We start from the raw sequence: 24,379 nt of genomic DNA on the forward strand, positions 1-24,379 counted from the left end.
TGCCCTTTGCTGCTGCCTGTCTGCTGCCCGTCTCCAGTCCCAGGGAGCCCCAGGTCTCTGCAGTCAAGCACAGGCTCACTCTCTGCAGGGACAGCCCCTGACTGCGCCTTGTCTGTCGGTGTGGGCAGACTGTGCACATGCTTTTGATGTCTTGACTCGTATGTTTTAAAACAAGTAATTTTAATTTTAAGAGAACCCAAGTGAGCCTTTTGGTGCCTCGGTGACCATTGATGGTGTGACTTACGGATCTGGAACTGCAAGCAGCAAAAAACTTGCGAAGAATAAAGCTGGTAACGTGCTTGCTTGGGTGTCAAAGATACGTGCTGCCTGCTGTGTCTGCCTCGCTGCTTGGTTAGGGAGGGGCTGAGCAGTGGTGACAAGTGGGGGATGTGGGTGGGGCATGTTTATTTTATTTATGTAATCATCTACTTTGATTTTTAAAATTACATGCTCATTGGAAAAGACTCAAATAGAGCAAAATGTGAGACTTAAAAGTAGAAGGCCTCGGCCGGGCGTGGTGTCTCATGCCTGTAATCCCAGCACTTTGGGAGGCCGAGGTGGGCAGATCACGAGGTCAGGAGATCGAGACCATCCTGGCTAACACGGTGAAACCCTCTCTCTACTAAAAATACAAAAAATTAGCCGGGCGTGGTGGCGGGCACCTGTAGTCCCAGCTACTCGGGAGGCTGAGGCAGGAGAATGGCGTGAACAAGCGAGGCAGAGCTTGCAGTGAGCCGAGATCGTGCCACTGCACTCTAGCCTGGGCGACAGTGCGAGACTCTCTAAAAAAAAAAAGTAGAAGGCCTCTCTACTGAGTGACAGCTGGGCCAGTGTGTCCCTCCCTAGTCCTGGCCCTGCACATATTCATGGGTGTGCCTAGAGCCAACTGGGCTGTGCTGGGCACACGCTGTAGTGCTTGTTTGTTTTTAAACTGAGCAGCATGTGGGCATGCCAGGAGGGAGGAGAAGCGGGCCAGCATGCTGTTGGCATCCTCCCCCAGTGGTGCTGGCTCTTACCGGCACTATTTCCTGAGTCCTCCCACTCCATGTTTGGGCCTAGCCACACAGAACACCTGGCACAGCGCGGCTGTGGGAAGGCTGTGTGTCCTGGCGAAGACCCACTGCCCTTTTGGACCATGCCCTTGCCGTTTGCATTCATGCCCTGCATTCGTGGTAGTTGACATTCTTTCACAAAAAGCCATTTGCCTCAGCGTCCAGGGTTAGTTGGCTTCTTGTAGGGTGGTGTTGGGTGTACCCCAGGCCCTCGCACCCACAGGTTGATTCTCGAGGTATCTGTCATTGCCGTGTGTTTTCCAGAAGGCCTGCTGCCCATCTTAGATTCTGCCTAAGAGACTTTTGCAGCTCAACAAAGGGGGTGTGGTGGAGGTTTTGACAGATAACTTGCAGTGGGGCCTTGTGTGGGGGTGGAGATGCCTTGGGCGTGGCTGTGTGCTCTTCCCTCTGTGGGATCACCCGCTTTCCTCCCTATGTGCTGGAACCCACTTCCCCTGCCCAGACTCTGGCTGCCCTATAGACATCTTGGCTCCATGTCTTGCCAGCACTCATATCTCTGTGGGGTCTATGGAGCCATCAGCCCTTGGCTATGGCAACTCCGACCCCAGTGGGCATACCTGTGCTCTGCCCTCCAGCAGCTCCCTCTAGCGTCTCTCAGACCTGGCTGCATCTCTCCACCCACGCCAGCCACTGCCGCTGCAACCTGGTCTAGGTACCTGCAGCAGCCTGCTCTCAGGCCTCCCTGCGTGGTCCAGGGCCTGCAAAGCTGTTTTCTCACGTGCCACCAAAGTGGTTCCCTAACATACAGCTCCGAGCTCCTCCCTGCCTGCTCCCAGGACCCCAGGGTGAGAGCGCACACACCCAGTGTGGCCCGTGAGGCTTTCTGGTAGCCTGCCACACGTCTGGGCTTTTCCTTCTGTCCTCTCCTGACCCTGTCACTGAAGTGCTGTCACTCCTCAGGGCCCTCGCTCAGCCTCTGAGCTGTGGGGATGGGAGGCAGCAGTGCACAGTTCACTCTGCAGGGTGGTGAGAAGAGGGCAGTGCCCAAGCCTCACCCTCGGGCTCTTTTTTTTCATAGCCCGAGCTACACTGGAAATCCTCATCCCTGACTTTGTTAAACAGACCTCTGAAGAGAAGCCCAAAGACAGTGAAGAACTCGAGGTGAGTGTTGTGGTCCTGCTCTGCTGGGAGCTGCGGGTGCAGTGCGGCTACCCTGCCCTGTTAGTGTGAGCTGGGGGTGTCCGTGGGCTGTGCCCATGCCTTCCATGCCCTGTAGGTTAGTCATCCAGCCTCCAGGTTCTTCTGTTTGTATTTCATAAAGAGGAAACTTGCCTGTCTTTGTATAGGCAGGGAAAAAATGTCCTTTTTGTTAGAGATTTTTGTCCTCTTTTGCAGCATTGAGTGTGCACCGTAAATGTCGGGTACACATAGGTTTGTGATGGGAATGAATCTTTGAGGCAGTCTACAAGATTTAGATTGTTCCTTTTTTTGAGACAAAGTCTTGCTCTGTCACCCAGGCAGTGACAGAGTTTGATCTTGACCCACTGCAACTTTCACCTCCCGGGTGCAAGTGATTCTCCCACCTCAGCTTCCTGAGTAGCTGGGATTACGGGTGTGTGCCACCATTTCTGGCTAATTTTTGTATTTTTAGTAGAGATGGGGTTTCACCATGTTGGCCAGGCTGGTCTCGAACTCCTGACCTCGGGTGATCCACTCGCTTCAGCCTCCTAAAGTGCTGGGATTACAGGCATTAGCCACTGCGCCTGGCCCTAGATTGTTCTTTATATACTTGACCCTTGAGCAACGTGGAAGTTAGGGGCACCAGCCTCTCACGTGGTCGAAAATTCACGCATCACTTTCAGTCCTCCCAAACCTTAACTACTTACTGGTAACCTACTCTTGACCAGAAGCCGTACCAGTAACAAACAATTGATTAATACATATTTTGTTATGTACATATTACTACATCTGTCCCCAACCTAATTTTGGCACCAGAGATCAGTTTCAGGGAAGACAATTTTTCCACAGACGGTGTTGGGGGGCGGGGATGGTTTCAGGATGACTCAAGCACATCGCATTTATTGTGCACTTTTTATTTCTATTATTACTACATTGTAACATGTAATGTAATCACTATACAACTCACCATAATATAGAACCAGTGGGAGCCCTGAGCTTGTTTTCTTGCAACTAGATGGTTCCCTCTGATGACGATGGGAGACAGTGACAGATCATCAGGCATTAGATTTGCATAAGGAGTACACAACCTAGATCCCTTGAATGCACTGTTCACAATAGGGTTCACACTCCTATGAGAATCTAATGCTACTGCTGATCTGACAGGAGACAGAGCTCAGGCGTAAAATGAGTGATGGGGAGCAGCTGTAAATACAGATGAAGCTTCACTTGCTCACTTACTCCCCCTGCCCCCACCACTCATGTCCTGCTATGCAGCCCGGTTCCTAACAGGCCATGGATTGGTACCAGTCCATGGCCTGGGGGTTGGGGACCCCTGATATATACTGTATTCTTACATTAAAGTAAGTTACAAAAAGAATGTTATTAAGAAAATCATAAGGAAGAGAAAATTTATTTACTGTTCTTGAAATGGAAACATCATCATGAAGGTCTTCATCCTCCACATCTTCATGTCGAATAGCTGAGGAGGAGGGGGAAGAAGAAGAGTTGGCCTTGGTATCTCAGGGGTGGCAGAGGCAGAAGAAAATTTTTGTATAAGTGGGCCCATGCAGTTCAAGTCCATGTTGTTCAAGGGTCAGCCATGTGAAGAACCATTTAAAACTAGCTGTAAACCTTTTTGGGTAAATGGTTATTTGTAGCAAGTGCTTGTGGAAGTTTGAAGTGCATTTTTATTTATATAATAGCTTTATTGAGATAGTTTACATACTATAAATTTGGCCTTTTGAACTATATAAGTGGATTTTTATATATTCAGAGTTGTATAACCATCATAACTACCTAATTTTAGAGTATCTCAACACCCCCAAAAGAAACTCCATACCCATTAGCATTCCCTCTTAGTTCTCTCCAACCACCAAAAGCCACTAATCTGCTTTCTGTCTCTATATATCTGCCAACTCTGGACATTTCATATTAGCGGAATCATACAATATGTGGTCTTTTGTGACTGGTTTCCTTCACTTAGTGTGCTATGTCAGCTGTAGGTTTTTATCAGAATAAGGAAATTTCCTTTTGTTCCTGGTTTGCTGAGAGTTTTTGTAGGAATGATGTTAGATTTTGTCAAATATTTTTCTGCTTCTATTCAGATGATCATGTGTTTTTTTTTGTCTTTTATTTTAGTAATATAGTGTATTATATTGGTTTTTGAATGGTGAGCCAACCTTGCACTCCTGGGATATATCCCACTTGGTCATGACATATAATGATTTTTTTAATATGTTGCTGGATTCATTTTGCTGGTATTTTGTTAAGGATTTTTGCATTTGTAGTTATAAGCAATATTGATCTGTAGTTTTCTTGTGATATCTTTGTCCAGTATAACAACAGGTACAGGTATCAGGATAATACTGGCCTCATAAAATGGTTGGAACATGTTCCATTTTCTTCTGTTGTGTGGAATAGTTTGTGAAGGATTGGTGTTCATTTTTTAAATGTTTGGTAGACTGCGCTCAGTGAAACCTTCTGGTCCCAGGCTTTTCTTTGTCCAGAGCTACTTAATTGCTGATTCAATCTTACATGTTATAGGTCGATTGAGATTATCTGTTTCTTCTTGAGCCAGTGTTGATAGTTTGTGTCTTTTTTGGAATTTTTTTCCCATTTGATGTAGATTATCTAATTGATTAGCATATATTTGTTCCTAGTATCCCCATATGACCCTTTTTTATTTCTATATGGTTGCGATGGTCCCTTGCTGTCATTCCTGATTTCAGTAATTTGAGGCTTTCTTCTTTTTCTTGATCAGTACATTGTTACACTTGATGATATATCACAGGTCTCTGAGGCTCTGTTGTTTCTTCTCTGTACTTTTTTCTTTCTGTCCCTCAGTGTGGATTATTTCAATTGCCCTGTCTTCAAGTTTGCTCCTTTATCTTCTGTTGGCTCACATTCTGCTGGTAAACCCCTCTAGTGACTGTTTCATAATTTCTGTCTTTTTAAAAAAAATTCTCTATTGGGTAATGCATTGTTTTTATACTTTAATTCTTTTTTTTAAAAAAAAAATTATATATATAGGGTCAGGCATGGTGGCTCACACCTGTAATCCCAGCACTTTGGGAGGCCAAGGCGGGCAGATCACAAGGTCAAGAGATCGAGACCATCCTGGCCAACATGGTGAAACCCCGTCTCTACTAAAAATACAAAAATTAGCTGGGTGTGGTGGTGGGCACCTGTAATTGCAGCTACCCGGGAGGCTGAGGCAGAAGAACCACTTGAACCCAGGAGGTGGAGGTTGCAGTGAGCTGATACTGCGCCACTGTGCTCCAGCCTGGTGACAGAGCGAGACTCCTGTCTCAAAAAAAAAAAAAAAAGAAAAAAGAAAAAAAAATATATATATATGGGGTAGAGATGGGGTTTCACCATATTGCTCAGGCTGGTCTCGAACTCCTAGGCTCAAGCAATCTGCCCACCTCAGCCTCCCAGAGTGTTGAGATGACAGACGTGCCACTGTGCTGGCATTATACTTCAGTTCTTTAGACATGGTTTCTTAGTCCTTTGAGTATGTTTTCTGTAGGTGATGTAAAATCTGTTTCTGGTAAGTCCAGTTCTCAGAGAGCGTGTATATTAAACTGCCTTTCCCTTCATGTATGGGCTGTCTCTACTTTCCTATTTCTTTGCATATCTCAGAATTTTTTGTTATTGTCGAGAATTGGACATTTAAAATATATGGCAACTCTGGAAATCACATTACCTCACCTCCCCTAAGTTTATAGTTTTTGTCATATGTCCTTGCTCTCTATTTGTGACTGTATCAGTTTGCTAGGGATGCTGTAACAAAGTGTCACAGACTGGGAGGCTTAAATGACAGAGATGTATAGTCTCAAAGTTCTGGAAGCCAGAAGTCCAAAATGAAGGTGTCAGAAGGCTAAGAGAAGGCCTTTCTCCGTGGGTGGAGGATAGCGATCTCCATGTCCATGCCTTTCTCTCTGTGTGCATGCTGGTCTCCACATTGCCCATTTGGTAGAGACACCTGTCTCACTGGATTAGGCCCTACCCTAATGACCTCACTGTAATGTGATGACCTCTGTAAAGACCTTGTCTCCAAATACTGTTGCATTCTGAGGGACTTCAACATGTAAATTTGGGGGTGACAGTTTACCTCATAATAGTGACTTTCCTAGATTGATTCTGTGAAGTGTGTATTCTTTATGATTTGTGGCCACTGAATACACGGGCCCTTTAGCTGAGTGGTCTCCTGATGCTTGGACAGGGATTTTCTTAAATTCCCTGAACGAGTAAGTCTCCCGGCCTGTGATGAGAGCTGTGGGTCTGTGGGGCTCACCTGGTGTGCTCCGGTGGCTGCCAACTGTCTTAGCCTTTGTCTGCCACCTGCACAGAGTCTCCAGGTCAGTCAGCTGGGAGGTTTTCCTGGGCCTGTGCGCAGCCATCTCCAGGCATACGCTAGAGCCTTTCAGAGCCCCATGGACATCTCCAGCTTTTCCTTCTCGGGTTCTTGGCCAGCCTCTTGTTTGCCCAACTAGTGCCCCAGCCTCTGGCAGCTGCAGGGTGAAACAGTTGCCACTGGTTCCTTTTGACAAAAGCCCTCAGGAACTGGGCTGTTTTCACTGAGTGAGGTCAAATAAAGACAAATCCTGCCATGAGGCTTTTCCAGAGGGTGGCCAGGTAAACCCAACAGTGACAGTTCTCTGGGCCTGGGGCCTTGAGGACCCATTCTCCATTGAGTGGCTACCACAGAGCTGGGGAGAAGGGCTGGGAATGGGGCGAGTTAAGATGCCAGCAACTCCTTGTTCTTAGCAAGACTCATTGTCTTTCTTGAATCAACACTCCTCAGATTGTTGAAAGCCTTTTTTAGTTTCCAGGGTTCTGAAAGAATTAATTCTGACCATTTTTGCTAGTGTTCTTGTTGCTTTAATGGAGGAGAACAGATTTTGGAGGTCCTTATTCGGCCATTCCAGAACTACTTTAGGATGGGTTTTGTAAAGTTTTCTCATCTTTGTGGACTGGTGCTGTTATAAAATATGGTTAAGTGTCCATGGTAGTACTAACTTGCTCTTAAGTTTCTTGAACTCCTGGCTTCAAGCAGTCCTCCTGCCTCAGCCTCCCAGGATGATGGGATTACAGGCGTGAGCCACCACACCTAGTCTCTTGCTCTCAAGTTTCTACATGTTTTCTGTGCTTTATGTAACTGCTTCATTGCGGGCAGGCTACAGACAGATTGCAGACCGCATATGGATCAAGCACAGTCTCCAAGTACTAGCTGTTCCAGGAAGAGTCACATTTGTCCCTTTTTTTTTGAGATGGAGTCTCACTCTGTTGCCAGGCTGGAGTGCAGTGGTTCGATCTCCGCTTACTGCAACCTCTGCCTCCTGGGTTCAAGCGATTCTCCTGCCTCAGCCTCCTGAGCAGCTGGGACTACAGGCGCATGCCACCACGCCCAGCTAATTTTTGTATTTTTAGTAGAGATGGGGTTTCACCGTGTTGGCCAGGATGGTCTCTATCTCTTGACCTCGTGATCCGTCCGTCTTGGCCTCCCAAAGTGCTGGGATTATAGGCGTGAGCCACCGCGCCCGGCCACATTTGATTTTATTTCTGAGTGACCCAACCGTGGGAAATATGGCTCCCAGGGAGGCTTCCAAGGCCCTCTGGGGAAGCGCTTGCGTAGACCCCGGCCCACCAAAACTCTTGGTATGGGTTGCTGCAGATGATGGTGCCTGAGTTGTGTAGGTCTCACGCTGCCTTCCTGTCTGAGTAAAAGCCCTGCCTGTTCTTTGCTATGGGGTGGTGGAAATGTCCATGAACCACTGTGGGTTCTGGTGCCAGGAGAGGGCCCAGCAGGGAGTCAGGTTCTCAGCCTCCACTCTGGGGTTCTTCTGTGAAGTGGAGAGGCTTTGCAGAAACCACATTGCAAAGTAGTCTGAGAAAGAAGAGGTTTCCCCAGGTGGAGAAGGACATGGGGGTGGGGCATGTGGTGGCTTCCGCTGTAGACTCCCCTGCCTGGGGCTTTTTCCACACCCCTACTCCGATCCTCCCACACTGCAGCCTGTCTGGAGCTAGCATCGTATCTCCCCAGGTAAGGAGCTCAGTTTCGTGGGACTGCCCCCACTTCCTGTGCCAGCCGCAAATGGGGGCCCCTGCCACCGGGCACAGGACCCCTCCTCATGCTTGGAAATTTGCTAGGACTCAGGGAACTCAGGAAAAATTTTACTTATGAAACTTATTTTTCATGAAGGGCTGAAAGTTACTCCCCTCTACTCACACATTTGATTTCTCTGGGGAGCCCACCCTGGCCACCTCCTCAGCATAAGCTCTGTGGTGGGGTTGTTTTGAATCACAAAAGACAAACCTAACACTCAGGAAATCCTCAGGGTTTTAAGAGCTCTGTTCTGGGAACCTGAGAGAAGACCGTGTGTTTTTATGATGCTATGCCTTGGTTTAGGGTGCCTTTTGTATGTGCCCCTCCTGAGAAGCTCTTTGACCCTCTTATTTGTATATATGTCATCTGTGGGCTGGGCGCGGTGGCTCACACCTGTAATCCCAGCACTTTGGGAGGCCGAGGCGGGCAGATTACGAGGTAAGGACATCGAGACCATCCTGGCTAACACGGTGAAACCCCGTCTCTACTAAAAACATACAAAAAATTAGCCGGGCATGGTGGTGGGCGCCTGTAGTCCCAGCTACTCGGGAGGCTGAGGCAGGAGAATGGCGTGAACCCAGGAGGCGGAGCTTGCAGCGAGCTGAGATTGCGCCACTGCACTCCAGCCTGGGCGACAGAGCGAGAATATGTCTCAAAAAAAAAAAAATGTATATATGTCATCTGTGATGTCCCCATTTAAAAATCTGTCAGAGGGGAAAGTAGCTTTTCCCTCAGTTGTAGGGTGGGGGGGTGGTTTAGACAGGGGTGGCCATCTCCTGTTCCTGGGAAGTTTCTATTTGCTGGTCCTCCCTAGCGAGGCTCTCAGGTTGTGTCCCCGCCCCCTGCTCCTCCCAGCTGCCTGTGCAGAGGTGCCAACACCTATCCTTGGACTGTCCGCTGGACAGCCTGGGGCGTGGGGTAGCATCCCCTCCTTGTGTGGACTCCGGAGGTGGGGTTGACATGTCAGGAGGGGCGGGTTGATGCCTGTGAGGTGTGGCCACGCGTGTATGCTACTTGATTAAAAAGGGAAAAAAGGAACAGAACTGGCATCATTTCCTTTTCACAAAGCTTGTGGTGATCTCTTGGTATTTTGTTGCTAGCTGTGGGTTGGTGGTTCATGGCTATTAAATTTAGGTATTAGTGACCAAGTGTTTTCTTTTTTTTTTTTTTCAACTTATTTTAAAATTTACATAGAGTTAAGTTCACTTTTTGGTACAGTACTGTGAGTTTTGACAAATACACAGTCATGTAACCAACACTGCAATCAAGATGCAGAACATTTCTGTACACTCCGACATTCTCCTTTGTTGGTCAAACTCTCCCACCTGTATCCTCTGGTGGGCACTGAACTGCGCCTGTAGTTTTGCCAGATCCTGAATGTCCTCTTAGTGGAGTCACCTGGTAGGTAGCCTTTGAACCTGGCCTCTGGCTTGGCGTGGTGTGACGCATCCATCGTGTGGTCATTTGTACTCCTGAGTGCTGGCCACCAGGTGGCTGTGCCCCTCAATGGTCTCTCCATTCTCCCTTGAGGGACACTGACAGGTTTCTGGGTTTTGGTGATGGGCAGTAAGGCTGCTGTAAGGTCGTCCAGGTCTGTGTGTGATGGGCGGATTCGTTTCCTTCAGGTAAACCCTTGGGATGGGGTTGCTGGGCTGTGTGGCAGGTGCACGCTTATGTTAGCATTGCCCTCACACCTTTCTCAGTCACTAGGTGACCGTGGAAGTGTGTCTGTTTTGGGGCTGTCTTCTGTCTTTCGAGCTGTGTGTCCTTTTCCTGATGCCACACTTTCCTGATGACTTGAAGTCTTGATACTGGGAGTCCTCCAACTTTGTTATTCTTTCTCAAAAAATTGTTTTGGCTATTCTAGCTCCTTTGCTATTCCATGTAGACTTTAGAAACAATATGTCAGTTTCTATAAAAAATTCTGGGCTGGGTGCAGTGGCTCACGCCTGTAATCCCAGCACTTTGGGAGGCCGAGGTGGGTGGATTACCACCTGAGGTTAGGAGTTCGAGACCTGCCTGGCCAACATGGTGAAACCCCATCTCTACTTAAATACAAAAATTAAGTGGGCGTGGTGGCGGGCACATGTAATCCCAGCTACTCAGGAGGCTGAGGCAGGAGAATCGCTTGAACCCAGGAGGCGGAAGGTGAGGTGGCAGTGAGCCGAGATTGTGCCATTGCACTCCAGCCTGGGCAACAAGAGCGAAACCCCATCTTAAGAAAAAAAAAAAAAATCTGCCTGCATTTTGATTGGAATTGATCCTGTAGATCAATCTGGGGAGAATGGACATCCTAACAATATTGGATTTTCCAAATCATAAACATAGTTCATCTGTCCATTTATTTAGGTCTTCTTTGATATCTTTCATGGGTGGTCGGCAGTTTTCATCACACAGGCCCTGTGTATATTCTACTAGATTTATAGTTAAATATTTTATGTATGGCACTGTGATGAATAGTACGTTAGTTCCAATTGATTGTTTATTGCTAGCTTACAGAGCTAGAATTTGTTTTATTTGTACTGATTTATTCTAGTAGTTTTTCTGTAGATTCCTTATCCAGTTTTCTTCTCTAATTTGTTAATATAGTTAATTATGTTGTTTTTTTAAAAATGTGTTCCTGGGATAAGTCCTACTTGGGCATGGTATATATTCCTTTTCATGTGTTAATGGCTTTAATTTGCTAGTTCCCTGCTGCATCTGTGTTCTTGGTGTTAAGGTCATGGTACGGGTAGTGTCATCAAGCGAAGTGGGAAGTAGCCCTCCTCCTGAGTTTTTCAGAAGGGCAAGACAGATATAGGATTGGTATCATTTCTTCCTTAAAATTTGGGCCTGGAGTTTTCCTAATGGGAAAGTTTTAAACTACTACTATATGAACTACTAACTATAACTATGACTACTCTGAACTACTGTTGAGTTTCTTGAACAGGTGTAGGGCTGTTGAGGCTATTGAGATAGTTTGTGTCTTGCCAGGCATTGGTCCATCTCATATAGATAGTGGAATGTAGAGGTGTCGGGCGTCTGTGGTGCTCCCACACGCTCCTTTGGCATCTGCCAGGCACTGATTGCTTAGGTTTCTCCTGTGCTGTTTGTCAGAAGCAACAGGGATTTGTCTGCAGGTCACTTCTGCCATCTGTCTGCTCTCACGAGCTGGAGCCTCCACCTGTCCCTGGCGGGTTAACCCTCAGTAGCACATGTGGCCTCAGGCAGCTTGGTGCAGGGCATCCTGGCGTCGGTCTTTTGCCAGAAACTTCTGAGCATGCTCTCTAGCTGTGTGTGTGTCAGCCACGGCCTCAGCTTCTCCAGGGCCAGTCCCGAAGCTGTGGGGTATGTGGGTTCTTGTGGGCCGACAGCACTGGACGTTGCTAATTGGTTGGCTGGTTGACAAACCCTTGAGGTTCCAGGGCCTGATGTCTTGGTGAGTGACCTTCCCTGGAAAAAGACCCATGTTGATTTGTGCACTTGAGAGGAGCAGTGTCTTCTGGGGACCTATTTGAAGACAGTAGCCAAGCCATACCTCGAGGATTTTTCGCTTGCCAACCTCAGGGCTAGTGCCTTCCTCTTCTTTGCAGTTGCAGCAAGTTGGCCTTGCTGCTTGCTGGAGCGGCGAGGGCAGAGGAGCTGCCCACTGCCCTGTCTGTAGGGCCAGTATCCCTGTGGAGCGGGCTTGGCACACCGTGGAGCCTGCACAGCGAGGCGTGTGAATCATTTGATTCTAGGTTTCCTCGCTGCCCATGGGCCAGGCAGGTTCCAGGTCCCTGCAGACCCCTCCAGAACAGGGCCGGTGGGGGAAGCACTGTGAGGGTGTGGCTGATGGGTAATCTCCAGTACTTCAAAGTGTGGTCTTTTTTGGAAAGAGGATGATTGCAGATAGAATTAGGTTAACATGAGATCACACTGAAGCAGAGCAGTGGTGTGATCCAGTGTGTCTGGTGTTTCTGTAAGAAGAGGGAGGAGGGGCAGGGCTAGTAGTCCATATGAAAATCGGAGCAATGCTGCCATAGCCAAGGGATGCCGGGGCCACCAGGAGCTGGCAGAGGCTCCCTAGAGGCTTCTGAAAGAGGATGGCCCTGCTGAGGCCTTGATTTCAGACTTCAGAATGGTGAGAGAATAAACCTCTTGTTCTAAGCCACTGACTTTGTGGTATGTTGTCACAGGAGCTCCACCAGGGAGGTTGTCCATGCTCCAGAGTGGGCTGGATGGCATCTTCCTTTCACCCAGGAGGCGCTCTCAGCTTCAGCCAAAGTCCTAGTCTGGGAAGGCACAGTGGGCACTGTCTCTGCACCTCAGCCTGCTGCAGCTTCCCTACGCCTCACTGTGTGGAATCTCCCCATCACCTCTTGTTTCCCTGTCTGCCTCTCTTGCCCTTCCTGTGTGTTCTTGGGTTGGCTGCAGAGCCAGGGTGATGACACTGTTGGAAGCCTTGCTGGGCTGGGCCTCTGCTGGCCACCTGGGGCTGGGCTCTGTGTAGCTGTGTGGGGCTTTGGCCTTTGGGGAGCTGGGCCTTTTAAGGCCAGCTTTTGGGTCTGGCTGACTTTCCCTCTCCTGTAGTCTCAGTTGTGGCAATAGTAAAGCCTCTCTGCAAAGGTGCTTTATCTTTATAGAGTTCTGAGAAGGGTGCCTTATGGATCAGAATCAGATCCAAATAAGGTGGGCCTGGCCAGCCAGCCATGTACCTGGGGCCCTCTTAGGATGCCAGACTCCATCCCACAGTGCTCAGGGTGGAAGGGTGCTGTGGGCTCTGGAGATGGGCAACTGGACGGTGAGGTACGGAGCATGTCTCGTACCCGGTGGCTTCCTTGCAGAGTTGAGGTATGATGTGCTAGGCGAGCTCACAAGAACAGACATTAAGCATCTGGGGAAAGCCAACCACAGGCCCAGCCATGAAGAGGCCGGTGGGCCTGGTGGGGACTCACAAGCCTCTGCTTTGTGTTGTAGTATTTTAACCACATCAGCATCGAGGACTCGCGGGTCTACGAGCTGACCAGCAAGGCTGGGCTGTTGTCTCCATATCAGATCCTCCACGAGTGCCTTAAAAGGTAGGGTAGGGGGGTGCCTCCCCCCATGAGTCAGGTCGGGGGAGCTCCTCTCTGGCGTCTCATATTCTTGTGGCTGTTTGTCCCAAGGCAGAGGCATGGCCAGGTTTCCCTGGGTACACAGCAGCCCCTTGGCCCTGGCCACCAGTCAGTCCCACAGGCCTGAATCGGGCGTGTGGAGAATTCCCTCCTCTGGCTGAGATGCAGTCTGGGGAGAGGCTTGGTCATTTCCTAAGGGCTTCCCAGAGCAGGCCTCCTCAGAGGCAGCTGGCTGCTCTGCTCAGGGGACGCCATCTGTTGTCTGTTTTCTCTTAAAGAAACCATGGGATGGGTGACACGTCTATCAAGTTTGAAGTGGTTCCTGGGAAAAACCAGAAGAGTGAATACGTCATGGCGTGTGGCAAGCACACAGTGCGCGGGTGGTGTAAGGACTCCTTCTCTGCTGCCCGGTGGCCGCTGGGTGGGCGGCCCCTGGTGTGGCCCTGTGCCTCTGTGGCTTGGTCTCAGCTGTTGCCCTGGCATTGTCCCTGAGCCCAGCTGTGTGTGCTGGCCACCACACGTTCAGCCTAAGGCGGACTGGCGGCCGTCCTGCCTGCACTTTCCCTGTCTTTTCCCTTTCCCCCGCTGTCACCCCTGTCTCCGTCCAGCCCTTGTCCCTGTGGCAGGAGGAAAGGCCCTCCTCCTCGAACAGCCAGCAGAATCCTGCTGCTCCCTGTTTCTGGAGGTGTGCGTCTTGGCGGGAGGGAGGCTCTCAGCTACGTGGCTTTGAGTGGTAGTGTCCTCAGCTCCTAGACTATGAGGGCCACTCTCAAGGTGGCAGCTGGATACTGTGAGACTCAGGTGCCCAGAGCAGTGGCAGAGTGCTGCCTGTTCCTGTAGAATGTGCCCTGGCTGGCCCTCGGGGTGTGGGTCAGGAGGGCTGGGAGCGGCAGGGGGCCCCATGAGCACTGTGGGTGTTTGTGACCCCCTCTCCGTGCTTGCTCTTTCTCTGTGTAGGTAAGAACAAGAGAGTTGGAAAGCAGTTAGCCTCACAGAAGATCCTTCAGCTGCTGCACCCACATGTCAAGAACTGGGGGTCTTTACTGCGCATGTATGGCCGTGAGAGCAGCAAGATGGTCAAGCAGGTAACTGGCCATCAGCAGGTCCCAGGGCAGCCTGTGCTGCCACCCTAGAGCATATTCCTGAGGCTCTGTGCTCAGACGGGGCAGAGCTGGGCAGCTCTGCTCTTGCTCACAGCTGCCTCTCTCCTGGGCCATTTGTGTGGCTTTGTGGGCAGGGGTGGGGTCGTCCCAGCCACATCTCCTATCCCAGCCTGCTGGGCATGGTCAGTGAAGTGTGGGTGATTGGGAACGCAGGCTGGGCCCAGCTATGTGGCTTGTAGGGAGATGGCCAAAGTGCAAGGCAGGGCCGGGCAGGAGATGCTGAAGGTGCGCCCGGCTCGGAGGTGTGCAAAGGCTCAGGAGCCAGGGCCAGCTCTCCCTGCTTGAAGGAGAGCGAATGTGTCAGGGTAGCTGTCCCTGGTACCAGTGCCGGTCCATCTCTAAGAGAAGAGCATATGTGTACCATCTGTCTTGTTTCTGCTGTTGTGGCCAACATCTTGCAGTGTAAGCCAGTGCCCACTCCTGAGGGGTGGAGGGTAACATGGGGAGGTGAGTGTAATCATTTTCCCCAAATGATTACAGAAACTCTCTGGGTTCTTGCCCTCCACGTCATTGGAAGGGGAAGTAGTTGTGGAGGGGTTAGGCCTGCAGGTGGGGCAGCCCTAGGACTGTGTGGTGGGTGGGCCCTCTGCCCGAGTCAGCTGCCAAGAGCAGGGCCTGCCTTTAGGTCTCTGAGACCGAGGCCTCGGCACTGTCCCCGAAGAGGCCTTTACTCTGGACATGATAAGGGAGGGTGCGGGGGCCCACACGGGCCACCAGGGCATGTTAAGGAACTTGAGAGATATTTTTGGGAAGCAAGTTGAAATGTAGGTAGCACTTGCTTCTGCCTTTGCTGTGCATGGTCCTTGGCTGTGACGGAGGGAGAGAAGGCAAGCCCCACTCTGGCCCGGGGGTGGGAAACTTCCTGAGCAGGAGGGGGAAAGGTCCCAGCCAGGCACAGCCACAGCTTGGGGGAGCTTTGGCATCCCGAGGAACCACAGCACCCTTGGGGCTGGCCTAAGACGGGAAGGGGCTGAGGCCAGCCTGATGCTGCTCTGCATTCATGGAGTGTGCAGAGAGCTCAGTGCCTGGGGCTGATGGGCTGGGCTGCAGCGTGCTGTTTTTACTGGCTATGGCCACACTCTGGTTTCGCTCCTTGATGAGGACTCTGGGCACCACGAGCACCTCACCTCCCTACTCTGCCCATGGCAGGAGGCCATATAAGTGGCGTGGTGTGGGCAGAAAGGCCTGGCAGCTATGGACTGCCCCTCGCTCTCTGCTGCTGTCAGTGGGCCTGGCATCACTGAGGCGGGCCAGTCAGCATGCAGTTATGTTGCCACAGCTCGTGGCTGTTTCGTATCTGCCAGACCCTGGGCGCGCCTACCTTGCCAGACCCTGGGCGCGCCTGCCTTCAGGGTCCCAGGCACACAGCTGCTGGGCAGCGGGCAGGCCGTAGAGCTACAGCCTGCAGTCCTGAGCGTGAGGTGCTATACTTCCCAGGAGACATCGGACAAGAGTGTGATTGAGCTGCAGCAGTATGCCAAGAAGAACAAGCCCAACCTGCACATCCTCAGCAAGCTCCAAGAGGAGATGAAGAGGCTGGCTGAGGAAAGGGTGAGTGCCACCCTAGTGGGAGGGCTGCCGGGCCACAGCCATTCCTGTGGCACCTGTGGAGGGACAGCAGACCCCAGGACCCGTGCCTGAGCTGACACCTTGGAAATGCTTGGATCCTCCTTCCAAAATCAGATACAGGCTTTTCTTTGAGCTTCAACATGTGTGATACTTTTATAAATCACTTCAGTTTTGGTTCTGTTGTTAGAGAGCTGGCAGGCCAGCCTGTTGGTGGACCATGAAGGTCACAGTCTTGGTGGGCCACCTGAGTCCCATGTCCTCCCTGGGTGTTTGGAGGTAGGTCAGTGCACCTGCCAGGGTTGAATCTGTAGGGCTTGGTCCTGATGAAGCCTCCTAAAGCCACCTTGGGAACCCCACTCAAAGAGGGGCCTGTCAGGCTGGCAGTGGTGTCTTCTGTCCTCAGGCATCGTCTGCGTGGCCACGGCGTGACCTGCCCACCTGGGCCTTCTGGGTGGGAGCTTTCTTAAGTGTGGCAGTCCCCTGGCCTGGGTGAGAGCCCCAGGAGGTATCTGCTGCCGCCCAGGCCAGCAGGTCCCTCACTGCTCCCTGGGGTGGGGCTTGGCCTCCTGGAGCCAGTGGGACTGCCTGGTTTGCCCCTGGTCGGAAGAGGGGCTGTGGGGCTCAAGGGCAGCAGGGCAGCACACAGTGCTCCTGGCTGGGCCTGGGGCAAGCAAAAGCTGGGCAAGGGAGGAACACCCAGTGGGGAGGCCTGGCCTGTCCCTGTAACTGCACCCAAAATTCTTCACTTCTTGGTACATGTCCTGATTGCCAGGGAGGCTGCGCATGTTGTGCTCTGATGGCAATCCAGGGGGCCTCTGCAATCTCAGGCTGGCCTGCCCCAGGCCTTCCCTGCTCCTCCTAGCCTGGCATCACAAGCACTGGTGCCCTTGGGGCTCCAGGGCCTCCTGGCATGGTCTGCTGGGCTCTCCCTCCACCTTGTGTCTTCCCGAGCCTCTGCCAAGCCCACCTCACTGGTACCCGACCTTTGTTGTTCTTTCAGGAGGAGACTCGAAAGAAGCCCAAGATGTCCATTGTGGCGTCCGCCCAGCCTGGCGGTGAGCCCCTGTGCACCGTGGACGTGTGAGGGAGGTGGCACGGGCCAGGGCGCGGGGGCCGCCAGCCGCACTTCTGAGGAGACCAGCAGTCATGCATCGTGCACCAGTGTCAGGCCTCCAACCCACGCTCCTTCCCTGTGGCCAACCTGTGGGCCCAGCCTTAGGGTGGAGGCTTTGGTGTACAGGGACAGCCATGGCCACACAGCACACATGCGGAGCAGCAGGTCTCCCTGGAAAGCTCCAGGCCTGAATGGATGGACTCAGCGACTGCACCAGTGGCAGCTGGTGACTGCGGACAGTGGTGGACCCTGCTTCTGTGCACCTGCTGCAGGCTCTTTTTATGAAGGCTTTCATGAATTTTAGTATGTAATACGCACTGACGACACATGATGCTTGGATGACAGATGAGAGGGGATGGTTGAGTCCTGTGGCTGGCCCGTGATGCCAGGTGGCCCATGTGCCCAGGGTGCCTGCAGGGCTGCTACAGGGACCTGGTCAGGAGGTGCACATGGTGCCCTGCCCTCACCCACCCTCTGTGTTTCCCCTTCTTTGAAAAGGTAGAACAGAAAGGAATATTTTAAACCTTTTTGGCTTAAACAGAATTTTAGCATCAGAACTAGCTTTCTGGGATTGGAGGCAAACCATCAAGGTGGTCCCTCTCCAGTCTGGACACGATGCCAGCAAGGATGACGTCCTGCCACCTCCTGGAGTTACCCTGGCCTCCTCGGGCCCCTTTTTCTGATGAAGTCTTAATGCCCTAAAAGCACCTCTCTGGACACTGAGGCCCTCTCTGCCTTTCCTGGCCTCCGGCAAGTTTTTTACAAAGATTTTTTGCAGTCGAGTCCATATGTCCACCCATTGATTTTTAAAGCTTTTGTGATATTTTAGCATTTTGAAAGACTTTTACAGTGAGAGTAGAAGGTAGATTTGGAGTCATGCATTTTAGCAAGTGGACTTGTTTAAACAGGAAGCAAGGGCCTTCAGTGTAGCCCATTCTTGATCCAGAGCTGTTGCCTGTGACAGCGGTTTCTCTGGACGTCAAAGGCAGCTGCCTGGTGCCCAGCTTGCTTCTCGACTGGTGGCCCCTATGGGTGGGTGTGCGATGGAAATGTGTTCCTGCCTGAGTCTGAGGCACCAGGGTGTGCTCAAAGGCTGGCCCTGGTGGTGGATTGGCACCTGTGCAGAGTGCCGTGTGCTTGTGGTGCGCCATCTGAAGCAAGAGTCCAGCGTTCTGCTGTGTCTGTCCCCCACCATGCCCCCTACAGGCGGTACTGATGGCGCTTTTTTTTTTTTTTCTGTCAGGAAAACAATGTTGGCCTGTGGGCCGCCCACAACATATCCTTCCCTCACTACCTGTGTGACCAAGGTTGGCTTCTGTTGACCTTTAAAAAAGAAACCCTCAACTCAAATTGCTATAGTTAGACACTTGCTTCTGTCTTGCCTCCTGTCTGCAGCTGTGAATAGTCATTTGACTGTGACTGTTGCCCTTAGCCAGCCAGATGCGCCTGTGAACCAAAGCTTCGTGCACATGTGTTCCCCTGAAGATTGGGGAGCCTCGCTGTGTCTTGCTGTTCCCAGGCACCACCACAGCAGGTGCTGCCATACTCTTGTGGTCTCTGTGCGCTCCCCCCCCCCCCCCATCTGCCAAGCATGGGTGTGAATCATGTGCACACAGCCATGCTTCAAGGCCGGGGCAGGGGAGCCTGTGCTGATGCCATCCAGGGCACTGGGCTGCGCCTGGAAGGCGAGCCTCGATTGTCTGAACGCATAAAGCAAACTGTCCAGAAGGGAATGGCTGATGTCTTTATTCTGAGGGTGAGAGGCTGGCACCCTGTGGACCCTTGACTGGCCAGATCCCCTCCTGGAGCCTCCCTGCAGGCTGGACCCTGCCTTTTGTAACAGCTGAGCAGCACCCCAGCATGGCCCCTTCCTTGGTTGATGCCCTCTCTGCTGGGCTGAGGGCCAGGCTGGCCACAGAGGGGCCAACTCTGCCCAGTGTTCTCCACCCCATGCCCCCAGCTGGTGCAGTTCCCAGACTTCTCTCTGCCTCTCCTCAAGTTTAAGTATCAAATCGAACATTCTTTTTTAAACTAAGCTCTGCCTTGACTCCCCCAGCCATGCAGAGAGGCTTGCAGAGCTGCCTAGGCCTAGTCTGGCCCTTTCCCTGGCACCCAGGCCCTGTGTTCAGACCCCTGGCTCTCATCACAGAAACACCCTTTGTTGAGCAGTTGTTTATTCTGGCCCTCACAGCCTTGGCTAGTCCACAAAGGCCCTGGGGATGGGGAACAGGCTGCAGGAGCCCACCTGTCTTCCTGGTCAGGGCCCCTGGCCCCTAGCAGCAGGCCAATCCTGGTGGGGCACAGTGTTCTGTGCCCCTTGGCTGCCTACCTCTGAATATCCTGGCCAGCAAGCCATGCCTTCCCCGCCCCTGGGGCCCTGGGAGCCCTTCAGCTCCTGTCCCCATAATGGGTCCTGGGCCTAGGATGAGGGGAAGGTCCCAGTTTCTTGTAGGGTGTCATCTGGGGGTCCTGGTGTGGGTTGAGCTGGAGGGCTGTGGGGCTCCAAGACCCCTGTGCCATTGGGGTGCTCCACCCTCTCAAACAGGATGAGCATCTCACAGTGCGGGGTCTGCGGGAACAGGTCCACTGCCACAGCCTTGACCGGCCGGAAGGGAATGCCCTTCACCCGGTTAGATGGGGCTCTGCAGAGGCTGTGGGGGGAAAAGGGGGGCGCTAAGGTCAGCCGATAGGCTAATCAGGGGCTCCTGTGGGAGCTGGGGGCTTGGTGCCAGGCCTAGCCCCCACCCAGGCACCTGCAGACACTCACTCCACAAAGTTGCCCATGGCTGCCCGGGGGTTGCATGAGACGTACAGCAGCCGCCTGAGGTTCTTAGCTCTCCGGATGGCCAGGATCACCTTGGAATCTGAGGAGGCAAACACCAGCTGGGCCCCCACAGCCAGAGAGTGCATAACATGGTGAGCCACCCCATGTGTCCTCATTCCCGTGCCACCTCCTTAAGCAAAAGCCACTCACGCAAGCCAGCACGGGGTGGGTCCAGGATGGCCACGAGGTGCTGGGAGGCCAGTCTGCTCACCAGGGTGGGCACCAGGTCCTCGGCCCTCCCGCAGTGGAACTCCACATTACTCAACTCTGAAGAGATGGCACCGTGGCCTGTCAGAGGGCCACATGCCCTCCCAGCAGGGCCAGTCCTGGGGAACCCCTAGCCAAAGAGCTTGCTCACTTGCTCTACCTGTTGGGCAGCCCCCAAGCCCTGGCTGTGGCCGAGGCTTGCAGCAGGGGTGGTGGCTGCCCCCATCCCCACCCCCACCCACGGCCTTGCCACTCACCATTGTCCTGGGCGTTCACCCGGGCGTCCTCCACAGCCTCTGGGCATAGCTCGACCCCAATGACCCTCTTTACCTTCTGAAACAGGAAAGCGTGGTGTCGCCCCACCCAGGGAGGGGAGTACATGGGGCCCTGTGGGCAGCAAAGAGGAGCTGGGCCTGGGGCACGATGGAGTCAGCTGTGGTGCCTTTGAGCTGGGGTCAATGGGGGTCTTGGGGTGGGGAGAGGGTGCCCTCAGCAGGGCAGGAGGGCTCACCCGGGCCAGGGCCAGGCCAATGGTGCCGGTGCCACAGCACACGTCCAGCACCGTGCTCCCCGCATCCAGTTGGGCCCAGTCCTGGATGACTGTGTAGAGCACCTCGGCTGCGGGTGTGTTCACCTGGGGGCAGGCGGTGCCCAGGATGTCAGTGGCTCCTCTCCTGTGGTGCCACTGGTGCCCCCTGAGGCCCACATTCCTGGTCCCTCCATCCTGCCGGGACCTCCGGCGCCCACTCCCCACCTTGGTGCCCAACGTCTTCCCTGACCCCACCTTGGACCAGCCTTGCTGATGCCCTCATCCGGCCCCTGGCTTTAAAAGCCAAGCCCGTGCTAAGCACAGCCTCCGCCTTGCCCCACTTGGTTGAGGGCTCATGAGGCCCCGCAGGCCAATAGGCTGCACCTTCTCTACCCCAGCAAGGGGGCTTTGCCTCCCACAACTCACACCGGGGCCCCTGGAATCACCCAACTGCAGCTCCCACCCCCACACCTGGCCCTCCAGGAGGTCCTGCCAGGCCTGTCTCCAAAAACAGGGCCGCTCCAGGTCCCCACAGCCTTCCTGCAGCAGTGAGCAAACAGTGAAACAGTATTTCCCAGCCCAGAGGCCACCATGGCCTCCCTCCTGCCGAGCCCAGAGCAGTGCCCTGTGGTAATGCACTGAGGGCCACTCCTCATCCTCCCTGTGACAAGGGCCACTGCCGTGTGTACCTCTAGGTTGTCCCGAGTCAAATCAGTGATGACCAACCTCTTTCCTATTTCACTCTCCCCTGTGGCTCACCTGCCTGGATACTCCCCCAAATCTCACCGCCTGAGCCCACTGTTCCCATCACGTCCTGATGGTGCGTCAGGCCTCCCTCAACATGTCCCCATGCCCACCAGGGACTCAGGGCTACCTGGAAGAAGGCGTGTGGAGAGATCCGGAAGGTCAGCCCTAGCAGGTCCTCGTGGATGCACCGGTCCCCAGCCACATGCTCCAGGGGCAGGCCCTCCTGGCTAGGAGTCTTTCTGTGGGCGAAGGTGCAGGTCCTTCAGTGTCACAGTCCCTGCAGGGACCTGCCCCGCCCCACTCGGGCTCCTTACCGCTGTCCCTCCTCCACAAAGTAGAGGCAGGTCACTCCACTGGCCCTGCCTGGCCCTGCTGTGAAGTGCTGCGCTAGGGAGGTCTTCAGCTCTGCCAGCTCCTCAGGGCTCAGCTTCTGGAGTAAGTGGTGAAAAGTTCCCATCAGGCTGTGCTGAGGCCCACCCAGGCTAGGCACCGTCCCCCAGTAGGGCCCCCGTTGAGACCTGGGGGTGGAAGTAGGCAATGGCCATGGCCTGGCGGCGGCGGCTGGTGCGCACAGTCAGCTGCTTCCAGTGGCCTGTGTACGTCTCTGGGTCGTATGCCGAGTATGGAGTGGACCTGTGGGAATCACGAGCTGGCCCAAGTGCCCACAACTGGGCAAGCAGTCCCCCTGCTCTCTCCTCTGGCCACACCTTCCTTCATCTGGCTGAAATGGCAGGCACTCCAGAATTCCCGGGGCAGGATCACCACCCTCTGCTCCCACACCGCACAGGACTTCCCAGGAGCCCCGTCACAGGTCCTTACCGGATGAACTCCTGGAAGGCCTTCACCACCTGCTTGGTGGCTTCGGGGATGTGCACGGTGTCAAATGGGGCTGCCACAGCACACGTCCCGCCCTTGTACTTGCCGAGCCGACAGCCCACGGTGTTATCCTCCCCATCCACCCCGACGCCAACCAGAAACTCACACTTATTACGATACTCAGTCTGCAGGGAGAGAGAGCTGCACCTTACCCTGGCTGCCCAGCGCTTGGGCCTGGAAACCCTGATTTCCCCACAGGGGCTGGCAGTCAAACAAGAGGAACAGCTGACAACTATGTGATGTTACCAGAAGAAAACACAAAGCAAGGAGATCAACAGGAAGGGTGAGCAAAAGCAAAGTTTTTCAAGACCCAGGATAGGGGTTTGTGGCCACCGAAGTCTAGCCTGACCTGCTGGGGTGATGGCCTGACCCCCTCCAGCGGGCAGCAGGCCTTGTTGTGCTTGTGCCTCTGCTCGAGCAGCCAGGGCAGCAAGGCACGGTTGGTGCTCCCGATTTCCCTGTAAGAGGAGCAGATCTGTGGTTGGACTCCACCTACTGCCCCCCACCCATGCCAGGCCACTCCCCAAATGTCCAGGCTCCTGACCCCTCCTTTGGGATGTCACTGTGCCCACTGTGACATGGGTGTCTTGCTGGCTAGCTCCCAAAGGGGCCACCAGATCCTGTGCTGGGCCTCCCAACTGGTGCAGGGACAGGCTGAGGAAGCACAGGGCCGGGCAGAGCCCTGGCCAAGAGGGGTGTCTTGCGCCCACACTCACTTGGCAAGTTTCTGCAGCACCTGCTCGCACTCCAGCTGCTTCCGCTCAAGCTGCTCAGCATAGGGCACTGTCCATAGAGGGGTCACCACGTCGGCCACTCGTGTTACTGGTGGCTCACTCTCACCCTCCTGTCGCCTCCTCCTGGCCATGGGGTCGGCCTTGGGCCGGGCCAGGCGCACACTGAGTGGGCGGCCTTTCCAGAGGGCACCATGCAGAACGCGCAGGGCCTTGTCCCTCTCTGCAGCGCTGCGGAATGTCACAAAGGCGCAGGGTGGTTGTCCAAAGAGTTTGGTTTTGTGGGGCTGCAGACCAAAGCGGCCCAGGAAGCGCCGGACGTCGCTGAAGCTGGCGTGGCGAGGCACGTTCTGCAGCTCCAGTTTGAAGATCTCAGAGGTAAACAAGTCATCCCTGATGTAGCTGTAGAGCCCGGGCTGAGGCCCCGGCCCTGTAGCCGCCCCAGCGCCCTCTTTCTCCACATCCTCCAGGGCTGCCGGGGCTGCAGGGGGCACCGAGACTGTAGGGCAGCTCAGGGCACTGCTGCTCTCCTGGCCACAGCTCTCCATGGGCTTCGGGCCCTGTGTGGGGACAGATGGGGTGCTAGGGTGAGGACTAGGCTCTGGGGGCCTGGCCCCCCAAGCTTCCTTATGGCACACCCAGACCTCCGTCGGTGCACTCTGCACTCAGCCCTGCCCCTCCCCTCCCCCATTCTACCCTCCCGACCCCATTCCCGTCTCCTTTCCTCCCCCATCGCACCTGCCTCGTCCCCACCTATTCTCTGGCAGGTTTCCTGACCCACCCCGCCTCCTCCCACCCCATCCCCGTCTCTACCCAGCGTCTCCCCGCACTCTACCTCGTTGTCGAGGTTCTCACTCATCGCCCAGGCGGTTCTCCGCCTAGACCAGGGGCGCCATGGGGGCCGCCTGGCCACCTCGTCCTGGGCCTGTCACAAGGGAAGTGCTCAGAGGAGAGGTGCTCAGAGAGCCGGTGCAACGCCGCGAGGTCGCCGCCACCCCCGGCTTCGCCCCAAGCGGGGCGGGACTCGAACCTGCGATGCTCAGGTCCGGGTCTCAGGCTTGGGGCTGTACCGCCCGCCCGCCAGGGGCCCGCGCCGGCCGCTAGCTTCGCCAGCCACTCTTAGTCTGCCAGCGCGTGCGGCGGAGGCCGAGCGTCTCTATGATCCTGGCTTCTGGCAACGTCATCGTCACGCGCCGGATCCAACCCCCAACCACTTTAGCCAGCTCTAGCGGCGCGCGTGGCC

The 24,379-nt window shown here is 53.9% G+C and overlaps 2 protein-coding genes across 4 annotated transcripts in view; one reads left to right on the top strand and one right to left on the bottom strand.

The window, feature by feature from the left end:
- Positions 1 to 18,950, top strand: part of DGCR8 (DGCR8 microprocessor complex subunit) — a 31,587-nt gene extending 12,637 nt beyond the window's left edge. The window contains exons 8-14 of the mRNA XM_055374984.2: positions 192 to 290; positions 2,092 to 2,174; positions 13,240 to 13,340; positions 13,655 to 13,761; positions 14,334 to 14,461; positions 15,977 to 16,090; positions 17,109 to 18,950. Coding sequence (XP_055230959.1) covers positions 192 to 290; positions 2,092 to 2,174; positions 13,240 to 13,340; positions 13,655 to 13,761; positions 14,334 to 14,461; positions 15,977 to 16,090; positions 17,109 to 17,192 — 716 coding nt within the window. The 3' untranslated portion in view covers positions 17,193 to 18,950. The remainder of the gene's footprint in view (positions 1 to 191; positions 291 to 2,091; positions 2,175 to 13,239; positions 13,341 to 13,654; positions 13,762 to 14,333; positions 14,462 to 15,976; positions 16,091 to 17,108) is intronic.
- A 2-nt stretch (positions 18,951 to 18,952) lies between these two features.
- Positions 18,953 to 24,372, bottom strand: TRMT2A (tRNA methyltransferase 2 homolog A). Of its 3 annotated transcripts, none has more exons than XM_004063034.4 (12): positions 23,972 to 24,372; positions 23,122 to 23,696; positions 22,755 to 22,863; positions 22,349 to 22,530; positions 22,048 to 22,162; positions 21,844 to 21,959; positions 21,657 to 21,768; positions 20,765 to 20,887; positions 20,511 to 20,586; positions 20,197 to 20,313; positions 19,990 to 20,086; positions 18,953 to 19,873 (listed from the first exon to the last, which is right to left on the bottom strand). In XM_004063034.4, exons 1-12 carry the CDS (start codon positions 23,993 to 23,995, stop codon positions 19,642 to 19,644), a joined length of 1,878 nt encoding a protein of 625 aa, XP_004063082.1. In that variant the 5' UTR covers positions 23,996 to 24,372; the 3' UTR covers positions 18,953 to 19,641. The 3 variants fall into 3 exon arrangements, with proteins under 3 accessions (XP_004063082.1, XP_055230960.1, XP_018873933.1); XM_055374985.2 differs by having other exon boundaries at positions 20,511 to 20,640; positions 23,972 to 24,368; XM_019018388.4 differs by lacking the exon at positions 20,765 to 20,887 and having other exon boundaries at positions 23,972 to 24,370.
- Positions 24,373 to 24,379: the final 7 nt, after the last annotated feature.

This window comes from Gorilla gorilla, chromosome 23, assembly GCF_029281585.2.
Source record: "Gorilla gorilla gorilla isolate KB3781 chromosome 23, NHGRI_mGorGor1-v2.1_pri, whole genome shotgun sequence".
Lineage (NCBI taxonomy): Eukaryota > Metazoa > Chordata > Mammalia > Primates > Hominidae > Gorilla > Gorilla gorilla.

Excerpts from the sequence above, each read along its gene's own strand:
- TRMT2A (XM_055374985.2), bottom strand. The coding sequence starts at position 23,995 with ATGAGTGAGAACCTCGACAACGAG. Across the intron at positions 21,769-21,843 it reads TTTGTGGAGGAGGGACAGCG|AAAGACTCCTAGCCAGGAGG; the intron begins GTAAGGAGCCCG and ends CTTCGCCCACAG. Across the intron at positions 20,641-20,764 it reads TTGGCCTGGCCCTGGCCCGG|GGCCCCATGTACTCCCCTCC; the intron begins GTGAGCCCTCCT and ends TGCTGCCCACAG.